The sequence below is a fragment of the Branchiostoma floridae genome, chromosome 14 (assembly GCF_000003815.2).
Source record: "Branchiostoma floridae strain S238N-H82 chromosome 14, Bfl_VNyyK, whole genome shotgun sequence".
NCBI lineage: Eukaryota > Metazoa > Chordata > Leptocardii > Amphioxiformes > Branchiostomatidae > Branchiostoma > Branchiostoma floridae.
The window spans coordinates 989,934-1,007,194 of NC_049992.1; the positions used below are offsets into that span (position 1 = coordinate 989,934).

General features: G+C 40.8%; 2 protein-coding genes across 2 annotated transcripts in view; one reads left to right on the forward strand and one right to left on the reverse strand.

The window, feature by feature from the left end:
• Nucleotides 1-4,109: 4,109 nt before the first annotated feature.
• Nucleotides 4,110-9,011, forward strand: LOC118430513 (TELO2-interacting protein 1 homolog). Its single transcript, XM_035841426.1, has 4 exons — nucleotides 4,110-4,243; nucleotides 6,071-6,136; nucleotides 6,883-6,998; nucleotides 7,712-9,011. Exons 1-4 carry the CDS (start codon nucleotides 4,217-4,219, stop codon nucleotides 7,929-7,931), a joined length of 429 nt encoding a protein of 142 aa, XP_035697319.1. The 5' UTR covers nucleotides 4,110-4,216; the 3' UTR covers nucleotides 7,932-9,011.
• A 1,044-nt stretch (nucleotides 9,012-10,055) lies between these two features.
• Nucleotides 10,056-17,261, reverse strand: part of LOC118430807 (microfibril-associated glycoprotein 4-like) — a 12,805-nt gene continuing 5,599 nt past the window's right edge. Inside the window, exons 3-7 of the mRNA XM_035841831.1 lie at nucleotides 12,847-12,948; nucleotides 12,013-12,310; nucleotides 11,945-11,956; nucleotides 10,890-11,222; nucleotides 10,056-10,651 (exon numbers count right to left, since the gene is read on the reverse strand). Of these exons, the coding sequence (XP_035697724.1) occupies nucleotides 10,645-10,651; nucleotides 10,890-11,222; nucleotides 11,945-11,956; nucleotides 12,013-12,310; nucleotides 12,847-12,948 (752 nt within the window). The 3' untranslated portion in view covers nucleotides 10,056-10,644. The remainder of the gene's footprint in view (nucleotides 10,652-10,889; nucleotides 11,223-11,944; nucleotides 11,957-12,012; nucleotides 12,311-12,846; nucleotides 12,949-17,261) is intronic.

Genomic DNA, 17,261 nt, shown 5'->3' on the forward strand with positions numbered 1-17,261 from the left:
GGTCACGGTTATTCTGCGGAAACGGAGCGATAAACAGTCCAAAGAGGGTAGCTTGAGGCCACACCAATTTATTTCGTTGGGATTCATATGTTTAAAGCTCGAAGAATCGTTATCTTTAAAAGCAGCCTGAGTTATTCTTAAACGGAAGACTGCATCTGATTTATGTAATCCTGGTAACAGTAGATACTAGGCAAGCACGGCAAAGACTTGGCCATATAATCTACGTTGATATTTCATTTGGCACTGTTTTCTCCGTATTTCGAGACGAATGGACACCAGTAAATACATAGATGCAAAATATAGACTGCCTGAAACCTGAAAACAAAGACAGTAGATTTTTACATTCATCTTTATTGACTAAAACTAAAGTTTGCCATTAAAATAAGATCTGAATCAATTAACATGCATGTTGAACATTACCATAAAATAAAACATGAGTAGAAAAAGAGAACATATCAGTGTGTACATAACGTAGTTAATGTATCTGAATGCCTCTCCCTCCCTCTTCTTGTATCAATTAGACATTCATATCTTTTTTAAGAAATGATATATGTGAGGATTGAAAATTTACTCCTTTAGACTCTCACCTGTAATCGTTACATTTTGTTATGTAAATGTTGAATAATACAGCCATGTTGTATTTATCAAAGTCAAAACCTACACAAGCATTGCTTCTACAATTAATGCTAGATAGTAATGATGGAAAAATTTTAAGTATCATTCGAGGACATTCTACCTACTTTTCCGAGTGGCTTATGCCCTTTAAAGTTATGTAGTAGATGTTCTTGGCTGTCGAGCTTCTAATCAGGCTAATATTTTTGATATTAGTTAAACATTACAAATAAGGGAAACAAATAAATCAATTGACTTTCCTGTGAGGTCAAGCAGTTATGAAAGCACGCATTTGCTTATCGCTCTGAAATTGAAGAGCATAAATTAGGAAGCTATCGTTGAATTGTTAAGATATTTGCTGAGTTGACAAGTCTGGCCACAGGCAGCTTCTAGGGTTCCTGCGGCAGGCCAAGAGTGTTATATTTGCTGAGTTGACAAGTCTGGCCACAGGCAGCTTCTAAGCTTCTTGCGGCAGGCCAAGAGTGTGAGACTTGCTGAGTTGACAAGTCTGGCCACAGGCAGCTTCTAGGGTTCCTGCGGCAGGCCAAGAGTGTTATATTTGCTGAGTTGACAAGTCTGGCCACAGGCAGCTTCTAAGCTTCTTGCGGCAGGCCAAGAGTGTGAGACTTGCTGAGTTGACAAGTCTGGCCACAGGCAGCTTCTAGGCTTCCTACAGACCAAGTTTTTCCATGGCGATCAGGTGCAGCTTCTTCCGTTCAACCTGTTTTATGTCAAACAGACAAACTGCTTTCATGATACATTACAAAACACTGCTTAGCCAAGTGGGTGTCTTACTTGGCTGCGCCGAATTGCGAAAGACATTCGTGTCGATGACGCCAAACGGCGCCAGTTTTGTCGTCGGAAATCTTTGTTAAAGATATCTAACAAATGGTGGCTCACCTTCTGCAGTGTCGTGGTCAACGGAAACTCGTCCAAGAAGATGAAATATCCCGGCAGCTCAATAAGAACCATCTGCACAGGTTATGCACAAAAAGGTTCATTAATGTATACCCTTATGCAAACAACCTTTTTTCCAACTGTACCGTATTTCATAACATCAATATATTTGGTTACATCAATCTTTCTTTGACACTTGATCAGGCAAAATAATTGGTTCAGTGTGATTTTCGTGTGTGTTGGAAATTACTAGGGTGTTTGACTGAAGATGACTTCTACCAACTCAGATGAACTTTGACATCTTTGATTACATGTACAGATACTTAGCAAAGTGGCATCCTTTTCTTTCCGTTTGAGCAGTGACACAGTGGTGATGACCGAAACATGCTGGGGCTGTTAACGGTAGTTCACCTTTATCCGCGGGGTAGCCTATATCCGTTGTACCTGAAACCAAGGAATTTAAGGATATCAAGTCGACAGACGATGGTTTCATGCGTCTACTTGATATTGCTTAATACTTTTTTTAATACACTGGATATAGGTTACCCCGCGGATAAAGATGAGCTGCTATTCCCCGTTGTAATCCATGGTATTGTCATAGTGAAGTGTCGTGTGTAAGCTGTATATGTTTGTATCACTGCAGAAGAAATGATATATTCTCACCGCGATCTCAACACAAAACTTCTCGATCTCCTCTGAGTCTGCAGACTGCCCTTCTTTCAAGCTGCAACGAAATTCCCATGTCCATATAAGGAACCTACCCAAACTGCTGCGTGACATTTTACAATGCGACTGGAAAGGTCTGGATAGTTAAGGTTGAGTAGACGTGGCGTACAGATTCTTGAAACGGAAACGTTTCAATCTAGGCGCTATTTTGGAAAATAACCATCGAGATCATTACCGTTAGCTGGAGTCAATCAGACTAGTTAATATGTTATTCATTAGACCAGCTGATCTATTCGTAGCTTGTTACTGACGTTCAAGCGGTTCTGGAGGTGTTTATCTGCGACAGTCATCGCATGTAGGAAATGTCAGGACCGTGCCAGATTCTAAAGCCGGTCTAGCTGTATCGGCAGTAAGAAAAACACACAAACGCCCTGCACATGTATTGATGTACACACAGACACACACGCAAACACACAGACATACACACGTAAACACACAGACACACACGAAAACACACAGACTCACGCACACACACTCTACATGAGCAATCATGAATGTCATCACGAGATGCTGACAGTGTCAGTGCTGCTTGACAAGTCTGTCTGCAGGCTGCTGCTGCGTTGACTTTTCTCTCCATCCAAAACTAACATCATGCTGACAACTCCGTTATTCCTTATCAGTTCCCAGAAACCAACATGTGGGAAAAGAGGAAGTTTGGGATCAAGATGTTGAACTGCTGACTGGCATAGTTACAAGCTGTGGTTTGATTTTGTGACGTGTTTGTTATTCTGACCGGGTCACGGTTTTCTGGAGACGGAGCGATTATCCGTCCAAAGAAGGTCGTTTTAGGCCAGAACAATCTTTTTGTTGGTTACCAGAGTTTAGAGGTTTAAGACTCAGTTATTTACATAAGAAAACTCATTCATTTTCAAACGAAGACTTGCTGACAGGTGCTGGAGGAAACGAAGGGTTAGAGGAAAAGTGCATCTGGCGTTGTTTAATCATGACAACTGGGGTCGTGTGTAGTGGCACTTTGTACACCTCATGAGAATACGGGGATACAAGACTTGTTGGTTGTGACATCATGTTTTGTCGCTTCAATAATCGTAACAACGTTTGTGGTGTCTATTTTTAACACCTAGTAATTACGTTTTACTCTCTCACTCATGGCAGGGTATTGTCACTCTCTCTGAGGAACCCCTCCCTTGAACTGCTCCAGACTCTTCTGCATCTTGCAGACTTTTTGTTGCATGATATTTATACATAAAGGATGGAACAGGAAGACTTGTATAGGTGTAGGGGTTTGGAAATGGTACCCACATTATTTAATGTCTTTGGTTGTGAAACAAAGTTAAACTGTAATGCCTAACACAAAAATCAGACAAAAATTTTCAAAGACTGGAGTTGGACAGAATATTTGGTTAAGTCCAATTCTTCCATTGGAAGGTATGGCGGAACAGGTCTTTTTGGTAGAGGACTCCTTTTCAAGGCTGCCATACGCTTCCATTGTATTTTGGTGGATCTTGGTAGATAAATAAATAAATGTAATATGTTTTAAACAGAAGTAGAAGACACTGCTTACAGCAATCTCGTCTTCCGCATTGGTGTGGAACTTTTTATCGCCGTTTTCCACGCCGTATGAAATGACGTATGAGGTGACGTATTGGTCATGTGGTCCATACGGCCAATCGGGACTGTAGTCCCTGCCTTTGGTGATGACGCCTGTCACGACTTTCACCTCGCCCAGGTCCCTCATCAGCCATTGGTCCTGGTCGTTGGTTTTGCACAAGATAGTTCTTATCCGGGAGAATGTAACAATGTGAACCTTTATACAGATCTATATGTTGGGTTCGATACTTGACATTTAAATGTAACACTGGCTGTTTCTTGAATAGTAGTCAGAAAACGTTTATTATGCAAATACACATATGTACAAAACACCCATAAATACACATATATACGAGAATGGTTCGGTCCCAGATGGCGGCCTCCATGGATTTTTAAAATTAAGACTTTGAATCCGCCTCGATCGTCAGCTGGGATGGTCCTCGGGGGGCTTGTGCTGCAGGTAGGGTTTGCAGGTCTTTTGTGGTCCTTTCTAAGTTTTGTTTTGAATATTATTCAGATAGACCAAGGAAGTGTTAGCATTAGCTTTTGTTGTTGCAATCAAATCTTTTAGACTATCTCGTAATACATGTACTAGTGTACTTCTACAAGTTTTGATGCGTCACTGGACTGAATAATTTAGTGTTTGTGTCACATTCCAAACAGCACGAGACTCTTTGTCTATCGGGTATACCGTATCATATTTCAACTGATTGATGTAATTTAATTTGTGTATGAGATGCATTTATGTACTTGTTTTTCATTTGGCTCATTCCGGTCAGTGATTGTTCCAATAATTAACGTTGTACGACGTAAATATAATTTTGCGAACACAATTTTTGGTCAACTCTGGCGAGCTGAATATCAGTATCCACGTGTCTAGTACTAAATTAAAGCACCCCGTTGCCACCTTACCGAACGGTGACTGCACACGCGATGCAATCTGGGGAAAATAACGTGGGTTAAAACTGTTAAGGAAAACTTATAAACATGTACCGTAAAGCACGTAACATTCTAAAAAAAATCTGAGCAAAGGCGCCTCCCTGAAGCAATGCCCATATTGCAGCCTTGTATTGGCAGGGCCGTAGATTTGCTACTTGGATAAAGACTCGCCAATGACAATAATAATGTAACATCTGACTTTCACGTGCTCTTATACTAGCTTAAGTTTACTTTTTTGTCAACAATGAAGAAACACAGATGAAAGTACCTCAAGGCGTTTAATGTTTAAGAACATGACAGACTTTAGCAATATCTTGAGTCGATATCGCGAACCTTCTGTATAACTGTAACTCGTATGTCGATGTTCTCAGTAGCAGATGCTATCTGAAACGTCTGACCATTTCCCGAAGCTATCTATCGAGAACTCTTACCTTGTGTAAGCCCGTATGTCAGCAAAATATAGTCTCCACAAAATTTAAACGCAATAAGTGTGATCACATCAGAGGTTGCCGAGCATCTTGTGACTTCAATAGAATAGAATAGAATAGAATAGAATAGAATAGAATAGAATAGAATAGAATAGAATAGAAAAAAATGGAATACAATGGAACATTTTGATGCCGCTGGAAAAAACGTTGTCAGCCCAAGGAGACGCATTTTTTGCCTTTCCTGTTAAAACTTTTAAAACTAAAGCAACAACGTCTGAAATAACCTGAGGTGACCCCAGGCTGTGGCTGCAGGTGTTGGATGTCACCTGCGAGGGGCTGACGGCCCTTGGAGTAGAGGACATACTTTATATACAGTAAGGGATAATGGCAACATGTGTAGTAGCCTGATGATGATGTACTGTAAATGCAGAAATGTTCGCGGTGGTTTTATGTTTCCGTTTTTTGCGGTAGCCACCTCAAACTTAAAACCACCCCGAACGTTTTGCCATTATAATATGTTACTACAGTCTATGGCGCTACCGCGAACTTAAAACCACCGCGAACACTCCATTTTCCCGCTACCACAAAAGTTAATCCCCGCGAACTTATATGCATTTACATGTTATATTCTATCACCTGTGGGTACTATATTTGATGTATGAAGATTTGTTAAAATTGAAAAAAATGGTACATACTGCTTTTTTCTGCTTTGTGAAATTCTTGGGTGAAGACTTGAATTCTTGATTCCTTAAGGTGCTGGAGTTTGGAACACTGTGTTTGAAAGATAATCTGCTACACTGCTTGTTACAGGTGCACCGTTTAGAACACTATGTAAAAGATAATTTTCAACACTGCTTGTGACAGGTGGACTGTTTAGAACACAATGTTTGACTGATGATTTGCTACACTGGTTGTTACAGGTGCACCAGCTGTGGCAACCCTTCACACACAGGCTGGAGGACACAGAACCACTGGTCATTCTTAAGGTCAGTGTTTGTTTTTGAAGTTTATTTTTCTAGTTCAGTATAATATAACCAGCTGCTGCCGCGCTGCATGCCTTCGAAGCTGGTGTGTTACGCCAAAGGGCGGTTATACCGGCTATATAGATACAGATACACAAGCTGGTGTGTTACGCCGAAGGGCAGTTATACCGGCTATATAGATACAGATACAGATACAGAAGCTGGTGTGTTACACCGAAGGGCGGTTATACCGGCTATATAGATACAGATACAGAAGCTGGTTTGTTACACCGAATGGCGGTTATACTAGCTATATAGATACAGATACAGGAGCTGGTGTGTTACGCCGAAGGGCGGTTATACCGGCTATATAGATACAGATACAGAAGCTGGTGTGTTATGCCAAAGGGCGGTTATACTGGCTAATTTAGATACAGATATAGATACAGATAGTTGTCTAGTTTTTGTGTCTTCAACCATGTTTTAAGGTCCTTCTGGTGGATTGCTATGAGTTTAGCTATATTGGGTAGATATTGATGTACTGAACTGATCAGCTCAATTCATCCTCGGAAAGGTGACACCAGTGTCTCCACACGTTCCTGTCCAGCATGACCGAACGGAGTTTGTCAGCCTGCACACCTGTTTCCCCGAACTGATATACTGCAGAAACCAGCATTACAGACCATCACCCCCTTGTTGGCTGTATCTCATTGTCTTTTAACACTCTTTTGACTTTTTCATATACAGTGTTTGCGTGCTTGTCTTTCCAGGCCTTTGGGACCCTGTGCATGATGGGAAGAGTGTGTGGTGACTTCATCAGGAAGCGTGTCGTCAAGGAGGTGTGGCCCAAGGTCACGACCTTTCTCACAAACCAGGCCAAGATCAGGTCCAGAATCATCCTTTTCTTTTATCTTACATAATGTTTTGACAATTAAGATGTGTTCTGTATTGTAGCAGTTGTAATCTTACTGACAGTGCCCATTTTGCCACAGGGTGAAATTTCTGAGAATAGTTTCGGGTTGGTAAATCATAGGATATATAGGAGAGCTTAATTTTTACACATTCATCGAATTTGTACTCATTTTGTGCTTACTTTTGTTAACCAATGTTTTAGAACAGTCAAACTTGGTTGGGCACCTGGCACAGGCAACCACCCCCAGCCATAAGCCACATTTTAACAGCCCTGTCTAATTTTACATCCTTAAGTTAATCGCCCTGTCCTCAGCAACCATTTTTCCTCAGTCCTTTGGTTATCAAACCTGGCACAGTCAACCACCTACAGTCACAAACCACTTGGAAACGGTCCCGTCCATTTCTACATAGTTTCAACCCTACCCTGTCCTGAGCGTCCGCCTGTCCTCATCAACTATTTTTCCCTCGAGTGGTTGCTGGATCCATTTTCTAAAAAAAGAAAGATAAATTTTCTTTGTCCAAGAAATGTAAGAAAAGGCATTTTCTGTAGTGCAAGTGTGACTGTATCTCCTCAATTTGTGTGCTTTGTCCACGAATAGTCTTACTCATGTATTTCCTCTTTTGTTTATTTTTCTACTTTACAAGACCTTGAATTGATCATGTTTATTTTGTTGCCCACCCATACAGCATAAAGGCAGGCCCAGCCTACACCCACACAGTTGCACACAGGCTTCAGTCAGCCATCTTAGCAGGGCTGGGACCTCTCTGTCTGCAGTTGGGGGTAGGGGAGACCGAGGTGGACATGATCGCGTGTGCCTGTGTTCCTTACCTCAGCGCCAGGCAGCCTACAAAACTACAACAGGTATTAAGCGTTGTGTGTTCCGAAAATAGGTCATACTGTACGTAGTGTGCGGGTTCATCATGTTGGTAAGGCACTGACTGTAGACCTGTATACTTGCCATACTCGTGAGAGTGGCCGTCCATCAAGGCACTGAATAGCAAGATTCTTTATTGGCATTTCTAGCTGTTTTTCAACACTACAAATTGCTCACCTCGAATATTCAGGAGGGGTGGTTTGATTACTCTGAGCAATAGGAACAGGTGACTTGAGTAAAGAATGGTAGATGCCTGGCAAGAGGTATTGGCCCCCGTCTCTGTTAAGTGTTAGCTGGTGTGCTCTTAATTATGCAGATGGCCTCCTTTACCCCCCTCAAGGCATCTAAGATTCTTGAGTCACGTGTCCCTAGGTCACGTGCTCAGAGTAATAGAATCACCACTCCTGATGAAGGTCGACGGATGTGTGACCGAAAATTCAAGGTTAGCAATTTGTTGTGTTGAAAGACAGCTTGAAACTTCAATATGGACTATACTAACACAGATGAGCTTTCATCCTGGAATGAAGAAGCTCTGAGGTACATGTACAAGGAAGAATTTTTTTTTTTTCATTTTGCCTGTGATGTAGTAGAGGAGTTAACACTGTCCTTTGAATTACTCATAGAAAAATAAGTTTTCATATTTGTCTGTACAAGGTACCTGTGATCAAGTAGTGGAGTTAGCTGGACCACAATGTAGAAAATTTTTTGCTTCATTATGGGCGTATGACGAGATGACGTCATACGAGGGAATTGTGGGCAAACCACGTGATGAACACCGCGAGATCTTGCGAGAACCAGAGTGAAAACTCCAGATCTCGAACGAACTGAGAAAGAGAAGGACGTCCTCCGAGCCCTTCCGCTTACCACCGTCTTTTACGCGCCATTTCGAACAACCGCCGAACAACTTACCTTCTCGACTTCTCCTAAATTATCTCCCTACACCTTTACCCTTTTGACTCCCCCCAAATCTCTTTTTTGCTTCATTTGTCTCACTCTGTACCAATAACAAGTAACCTTACTCACGGATGTGTATGACTGGGTTGTAATTGTCTGTACAGTGTGCCTGTGTTGTAGTATACGAGGGGCATTCAATAAGTAATCCACCTGACCCACTTCCAGTTGTCTGATCTAAATAAAATTTTGCATGTGTAATGAGTCATATCTCTATGGGTTATGTTGCAAAAAACAGCTCTGAACTAATTGCGGTTACTGATTTACTGGTGTTTGAACTGAGTCAGGTGTGAAATGGACCAGGTGTGAAATGGAGCAAGTTGAGTGTCGCGCAGTGATCCGGTTTTTGTATTTGAAAGAACGCACACCAAAGGGGACTTTTGATGAAATGAAAAAAACTTATGGTGATGATGCCCCATCATATGGCCTTGTAAAACGCTGGCATCCTGAATTCAAACAAGGCCGGAAGTCTGTGGAAACAGCTCCCAGACCTGGTCGTCCCTCTTCTGCCATTAATGAGGCATCTGTCGGAGGACCAACCTGGGAAGTCCTACAAGAACGGTGTCCAGAGCTACATCAAATGATGGGAGAAATGCAAAACTCTGGGTGGTTCCTATGAAGAGAAAGACTAAAATAGTAATAACTGTGCCAAGTTTCATTAATCTCCTGCTATGGGAAATGGGTCAGGTGGATTACTTATTGAATGCCCCTCGTAGGAGTTAGCTGTACCATTGAATTACTCATAAAATTTTTTATATAATTATATTTTTTGTCTGTACAGGGTGCCTGTAGTGTGTTTGATGCCCTGATACAGCTGGAGCCGGATGCAGTCTGGTTGATACTGTGCGACATCTACTGCCCTGTACTGCCCCAGCCACCCTACCCCTGCTTCTCACATGTCAAGGTACAGTTCTTACCATAGACCTTAGACCCCCCTATAAGGTACAGTCCTTACCTTAGACCTTAGACCCCCCTACAAGATACAGTCCTTACCTTAGACCTTAGATCCCCCTACAAGGTACAGTCCTTGCCTTAGTCCTCACTAGGCTCTTCTACAACTATTCAAATCCTATCATTAGAATTTCTTGGACAATGCTATATTTATTTTGTTCTATGTTCCATGTTTTATTTGCGGGCAACACAAGTACACCCAAATTTCGTCCTTATTATAGAAGGCTTGACAACAAATAACCACATAAAAACAATGAAAATGAAATAATTTTAATCTAAAAATGCATACTATTGTCTTTGGCTGGGTCTGCATCACTTTCCTTTAGCCAACAACATAATATACCTTAGCAAAGTGATAAAATTGTCATGCAAAAATTAACAAATCGGTTAGGTTCATTCCTTGAGAACATTCTTATCAACGTCATTCAATGTATGATATGACGACGTAATCACTGTGTGTAATCTTCATGTAACCCTGAAAAGTCCTTTTGATGTGAATATCACTTGCAAGATATGCCCCCATGTAGGTGTGTATTTGAACTCTTGTAAGTTAAACACACTTGTAATATTTTTTATCTTTTCAGGTGTCAGGATCAGCTTCTGAGAAGTCAGAATATGCTAACAACGTCACACATCTATTGGAGAAGTTGAGATAGTACAGTTTGTAAAATTGACTTGTAAAATTTTATTTTATTGTTAGTTTACAGACATGTAGAAGTACAAAATAATATCATGATACATGTAACACAGAGTTGTGTAAATTATTTACAAAGAATATTCTTTATTAGGATTAATGATGTCGTGGATAATTGAGTGTGATCAGATTTAGCAGAGAAATTGGAATTATGCTGTTACACTTCTGCTGGAGGGGTTGAGATAGTACAGTTTGTAACAGACTTGTAAAATTTTGTTATTGCTTGTTTAAAGACATGTAGAAATGCATCTTATGAATACAATTAATGCAGAAAACTACTTATACAAAAAAGTGAGTTGCGTAAATGATTTATGAAGAATATTCGTCATTAAGATGAAAGATTTAGTGAATAATTGAGTGTAATCAGAATTAGTTCAGAAAATATGATTATGATGGCCTGATTTTCATGGACACAGACTTCAGGGAGTAGGTCCCGCCTCCTCTCCAGTGGTACCACATCACACCTTGCCCGTACGGACAGGAGTTCCCACAGTTGCCCAGGTAACGGCCGTTGAGGAAGGAGTAGCTGCAGCTCCAAAACCACCAGCCGCCCTGTCCGTACCGCTGGGAACAGTCGATTTTGCTGGCATCATTGTCCCTGTCCATAGTGGAGAACCTCTGTCCGTTGTTGTGGTAATCCATGGAGTCTCCCGCGGTGCCTGAATACCCGGAAATGTGCAGCCGGTACCCGTCAGACTCACCGGACATCCTTAATGGGACATTCATTCTCACAATCAGTTAATATGAACAAGAGTAGGTTTTCAATTTCGGCTGAGGCAGTAGAGAATTGACCAGAGACTGATGTGTGCATGCTTGTGTACGAGACGTTGGAAAACTAACTTTCAGGTTGTTAAAATAACCAGGAAGTGCTACAATATATTCACCTAAGAGGCCACACTAAATTTATTTGTTACTTCTCGGATTTTTTTTTTCAGAAAAAAATTGGATCGACAGGCCGAAAAAAATTTTTTTTTTCAAAAGGTCTGAGGTGAAGATATACAGCTTAAATAACACAAAAAAACAGTCTGAGGAGTTTAATGCCACGTTTTATACAATGAATCCCTTCCTTTGATTTGTTACTAATGTTCTAAATAAAGGGCATTGGTTTTAGACTGAGATTATGTGTATGTGGCTCTGAAAGGTAATATTTACAGGTTTATGGTAGCAAAACCTGTATTATTTTTTATCGGAACTTAATTATTATAATTTATTAAATAGAAAAAACGAGCATGGGCGAATCCGAAAGGCAACAAATAAAATTGTTGTGGCCAGATGTATATACGTCAGGATTGTCGGGTGCCATTTTGGGGCTAGAAGGAACAGGTCGGGTCTAAACTTTCACAGGTTGATGAAAATTTTGTTTTGTTTGGTCGACCCTTCACTGAGCGCATGGACACCCCAACATTCGAGGTTATGTGCCGGAAGTAAACGGAAAATCACGACACCCACATGTTGGGCTTGCTAGAAGAGTGTTTAGGATTGAGGTCACCTTCAAAGTGCCTTCTGTGCATTTAGATTATTTCATCATTTGTATTTCCATGGGACTTCCTAACTGAATTCCCGCTAGGAGGAGGAGTACCAACCTGAATGTGCTGTATTCTGCGAATGCGTGCTTCCCTTCCCAATCCTGCAGATCAACTCGCAGGGTGTACTTTTTCTGATTGGTCAGGAGGTGGATGTTCTCGTTCCCCAGCCAGTACTCCACGTTCTTGTCCCCAAAGCCCAGTTTGTACTCCTCCCAGGTCCGGTTGAAGGGGACCGACCCGTCCTGCCGCCGCTGGATCACGGTCCATCCACCTCCTGTGAGAAAATACTCTTAGTTACTTTTGTAGAGTTTTTTAGAAGAATATCTGAAAATATTGATTGCAGCTTCATGGACTCGTGACGGTGTTCTGCATTCCAGCATGTCTCATGTCATAATGTTCAAAATACTGTATACTGTAAATGCATGTAAGTTCGCGGAGATTTAATTTCGCGGTAGCGGGAAAATGGACTTTTCGCGGTGGTTTTAATTTCGCGATAGCACCATGCACTGTAGTCTCTTACTGTTCTGGAAAACTTTTCGCGGTGGTTTTAAATTTGCGGCCGCCGTGAAAGTTTCTGCATATTAGGCAGCAGCCGACGAAAGCCTCAGATGGCAAATTTAGCTTCACACCTGCTTGCATGGCAGATCCACGGTCACTTTCAGCTTATCAGATATCTACTGTCAGGTCATTTTCATTTTCTGGCAACACTGGCCATTGCTTATACAGTAGACAATAATATTATATGCATAAATAATAGTATCGCTTATGAATCGCTGCTGGTAAGAAAAAATAACTCACAGCAATCCCCTTGTACTAGTACAGTACCTGCTGTATCCATGTCACAGTAGGCCTTCACACCAGACGGGAGGGAGCTGAGGGGGTAGACTCCACTGGTCGTCTGCCCGGAGGCTTTATATGCTGCACAGTCTGCCCCTGTAGATAAGTAGTAATATAGAGTACGTTGTTAACATGTTTGTGGTTGACAGGTCTAATTTACAACAGAGTTCCACGACCTCGTACCTTCGTCAAATGATGTTGATCTCTTCGAGTGACGCATTATAAATTATAAATGTTTCCCCGTTATACAAATTAGCATAAATCATCAGTTGATCATCTTTTCCACCCAAATAGCATAATGTTCAAAGTATCAGTATAGTCTTTTTTAGCAAAGAAGGCTTTTGTAGCATTTTCTCAAATCATGTAAATGAAACCCTGATTTGCTTGATTCGTGAATTGCGTGATTATAATATTGTCCATATTTACTTATCTTCCAAGATCAGGAAGAATGAAAATACTAGAATCATGATTTACCACAATCGCAGTATTTTACATGAATTATGCAAAATAGGTAGTCATTTGCATAACTGATGTCTATCGCTATTTCTCTCAATCAGTTACATATGTCACATTATTGAGTCATTTTGAAAGCATCGGATTTAAGTTATTTGTGAATTATGCAAACTAGCTCCTGATTTGCATACCTACTATCAAATTATGCAAAGCATTACCCAAGCTATCTGCATAACAAAAAAAAAATCCGATGACCCCTTTTTGTGTTACTCATGTCCAAATGTCAAAACACGTCCAGTTCCAAACAAGCCGCTAGGGGGCCTAAGCGTACACACTTACACCCCTCAACAAGAGCTATCGTCCATACAAAAATCACGACCGCAGGGTGTGCGTTATCTAGCTAAACATTCACTTATTTGTACATATTCTTCTTTTTTTCCCTGCATATAAAAATAATGTAAATGATAAACAACAATAACTTAATGCTTACAGTAAGATTTGAACTAGTGGCCCCCTTTGACCACCTTGCTATTGTTACCACTTATTTGTGGTCCCTGATATTGACTCTGGTATGATCACCTTCCTCTGTATAGTGACCATCACCATCTGATTATAGTGACTTCTTTACTTAGATCTCTTGAGTGGTCGCTGTACTCAAATGTCACCTTTGATGAAAACCATCATTCGAATGATGGACGCATAGCTAGCGAAAAGGCCCATGACGGCCTTTAGTTATTTTTAAACTTTTGATATTACTGACTTTGGTGATGAAAATGAGCATTTCTAAACTATACCCATCCCTTAATCAGGAATACTTGTGATGTTGATACTCACCTGTGTTGCATGTTGGACCCGTCCATCCGCTGGGACAGCTACAGGAAAATGTTGTCGAAAATGTTGTCGGGTTGACGAGGTCCGGGCTACATATGCCTCGTTTACATGGATTCGGTTGGCATGGATCCGCAGAGACAAAGTAAAGAATGGAAATAAATATTTGCAATTCCTGTTGTAATATCCTCTACTCGTTACAGACATATATATCGTGGTATTTCACTGCGTTAACGTTTCCATTCGCGGTCTCGTCTCGCGGTCTCGTCTCGCGGGAGTATATTTCAAAATGGCGCAGGTAATTGAAAATTGGTGGGTCATTTTTATTTGTGATGCAACCTCTCAAAAGATCAAGCAAGTATACTTGATCGGTATTTTGTCTTCGTATACACAAATGCCATCATTGTAAGTATCGAGTAACATTGAAGTACAGTGTACCTTGACCGATGAAAGCTCCTTGCTTAACTACATTCCTGCATGATATCTCACACTAGCACAACTCAAAACATAACCTTCTATTCTACATATTGATATGTTAGGCAAAAGTAGCAGACTGCTCGACGGAAATATTTGCAACATAACATAACCTTAGCGATTAATGACCGAATGTGGCATCACAAAACTGTGGGCAAAACAAATAAAAAAAGAAAAGAATTCAAAGGGATAATGATCAGTCACAATCCAAGATGGCGATCAATTTTAGCTAGATGACGTCATAATGTCGTCATATAACATGATAATGACACAAAAGCTGTCACCGTAATTTTGTTTCACATGTACATCGTTCTCTGAAAATTTCGTGTTAAGTTGTTTAGGTGTGGGTCTGAAAAGTTTCTTTAAAAAAATGCTGGGGTCAGTTTTGACCCCACTGGACCATACATAAACTTTCTAGGGTAACTTAATCAACAATGAGCCAATCTCGGTAAAAACGTATGAGAAGTTATAAGACACATATACAAACAAACTGATGGGAGGAAATTTGTTTTTGACCAGAAATGCTAAAATGACACATATTGATATCCGCCTGGGGTCAGCTTTGACCCCATACGGTGGTTTGAGGTTAAAGTTAAACTGTAACTTCTAACACTCAAACAGAAACAATACTTGGCAAATGTCGCCGCTTCCTTTTCACAAAATCACGATCCTATAAATAACGATTCAGTAATGTATCTTCAGTCTTTTGCCGTGTTTTTTTATCAAAAGATGTCAAGGCTTCGAGGCTAGGACAATACCTTTAAAGTAAATGCAAATAATTGGCTTTTTCCGAATATTTAAAGTAAAATGCTGATCTCTACTTTACAGCAATTGTACGTATGTCCTTGGAGTGAATCGTGTATATTCATTTATACTCATACTTCATTTATATTTATTTATACTCATTAATTGTAGCAATCAGTGGGATCGAACCTCTGCACTCCGTCTGGCCACTTCCACTGGACAGCCCAGCTGGACACGTCTCACAGGACGCCGATCCCGGAGTGCTGCTGAACTCTCCTGCTGCACACGGCTCGCACATCGTCCTGTCGTCGTTGCTGGCCGTACCAGCTGAGCAGATATCCTCCCTCTCGTCCCCTAGTTTACACTCATGTCCTATCTGGCATCCGCGGCAAGTAAGAGGCGTGTCCTTTGCTGCAAAAAAGGAAAAAAAGTAACACACATGAACATTTACCATGAGTATATCTATTCTTTAATTAAGAATAAATCTTTAGTAATTCCCCCCTAAAATTTAAGACTATATTGTGTATCAGACATATAGTGTTATCCATGTCATACCTGCGCCGAGACATACCGTTCCTTATGATACGGGAGTTCATGTCCGATTCCTATATACAGAATACGGGGCTTATGTGTTAGTTATGTCTAACCGGGAATTTTAGGTACCTATCCCGTATGTAAATACGTCATGAGATCCAGAAACTTCCAGTTCATTCCAGTTGACACTTCTAGAAGTTGTCATTTTAGTTGACGACATGAACGTCAATTCAAGTTAGTTTAGATTAGTGAGTCGCGTGGATTCGTGACAAGTATCCAACTGATCTATCCCAAATGTACTCCATCCCAGAAGCGCTTTTGGGATGGAGTACATCTGGGATGCAGGCCTATCCCAGATGTGTTTCTATCCCAGAAGCTCTCTAAAGCAGACGGCCGGATGTACAAGTGGACAAGGACCGGACAATGGAGAAAAGGTACGTTCCCGTTATGTTATACACCGTATTTCCCGAGAGACACTAGCAGTCGGCCTCAAATACAAGACTATCCTGTTGCAGGTGGTCCCCAAAAAAGCTTTGTCTAACAAGAATGATACTTCTTGATTTGAATTATATATTTTGTCATACGGAAATCTGATATTATATATGTGCTTCAACGTTTACTGCACGCGTGAACATATTTTTGTCGTGACAATCTTCGTGTGAGCCACTAGCACAAATTTAACACTAATATCTGGTGTAAAATAGACGTTTGTATGAAAGAATGGGCAGTTTTACCAGGCTGCAGTGTGACATTCCTGTCCTCCACCCATCCCTCGCCCGGCGTCACCTTCCAGGTCCCCGTGATGTCCTCGGGTAGAAGATGGCTGTCTTCCACATAAAGCCACCCCTCAGCTTCATTGATGTTAGAACCTACCCACCACCGCTGTGTCTCATTGTTAAAGAAGATGAACCAGTCCCTTTCTTCATGTTTATAAACAGGCCGATTGTTTCTATATAGTGGCTGTTTGCTTTCATTCGTCTGTAGTAGGTACCGACCCATGCGGGATGTCTGGTGTTTACTTATACCGACGAGAAGAAGGCCGGCTGCAAAATATTTAAAAAAATGAACATGCGATGACTGGTAGTGATAAGATTATTTATTATTTATTTCAGTGTTAATTTCCCTTCCTAATTCCAAAAACAGCGACATTACATATCACTTGGACATAAAAACGTTTCAACTCGAGTCCTTTCTATATAAATGCAAAGCCTGTATATCTCTTCCTTTGTCTGTTTATAGCATTGTATCCAAAATTTCAGCTTTACATTCAAAATAATAACTCAGGTAAAGACGAATTTTATAAGATATTACAATCTCTTGAAATAGTTGAACTGTGATTTCCAACACCAAAATTGGCTCACCTAAATTTC

Coding starts and splice junctions, on each gene's coding strand:
- LOC118430513 (XM_035841426.1), top strand. CDS start 4,217: ATGGTCCTCGGGGGGCTTGTGCTGCAG. Junction 4,244..6,070: donor TCGGGGGGCTTGTGCTGCAG/GTAGGGTTTGCA, acceptor TGGTTGTTACAG/GTGCACCAGCTGTGGCAACC. Junction 6,137..6,882: donor AACCACTGGTCATTCTTAAG/GTCAGTGTTTGT, acceptor TTGTCTTTCCAG/GCCTTTGGGACCCTGTGCAT.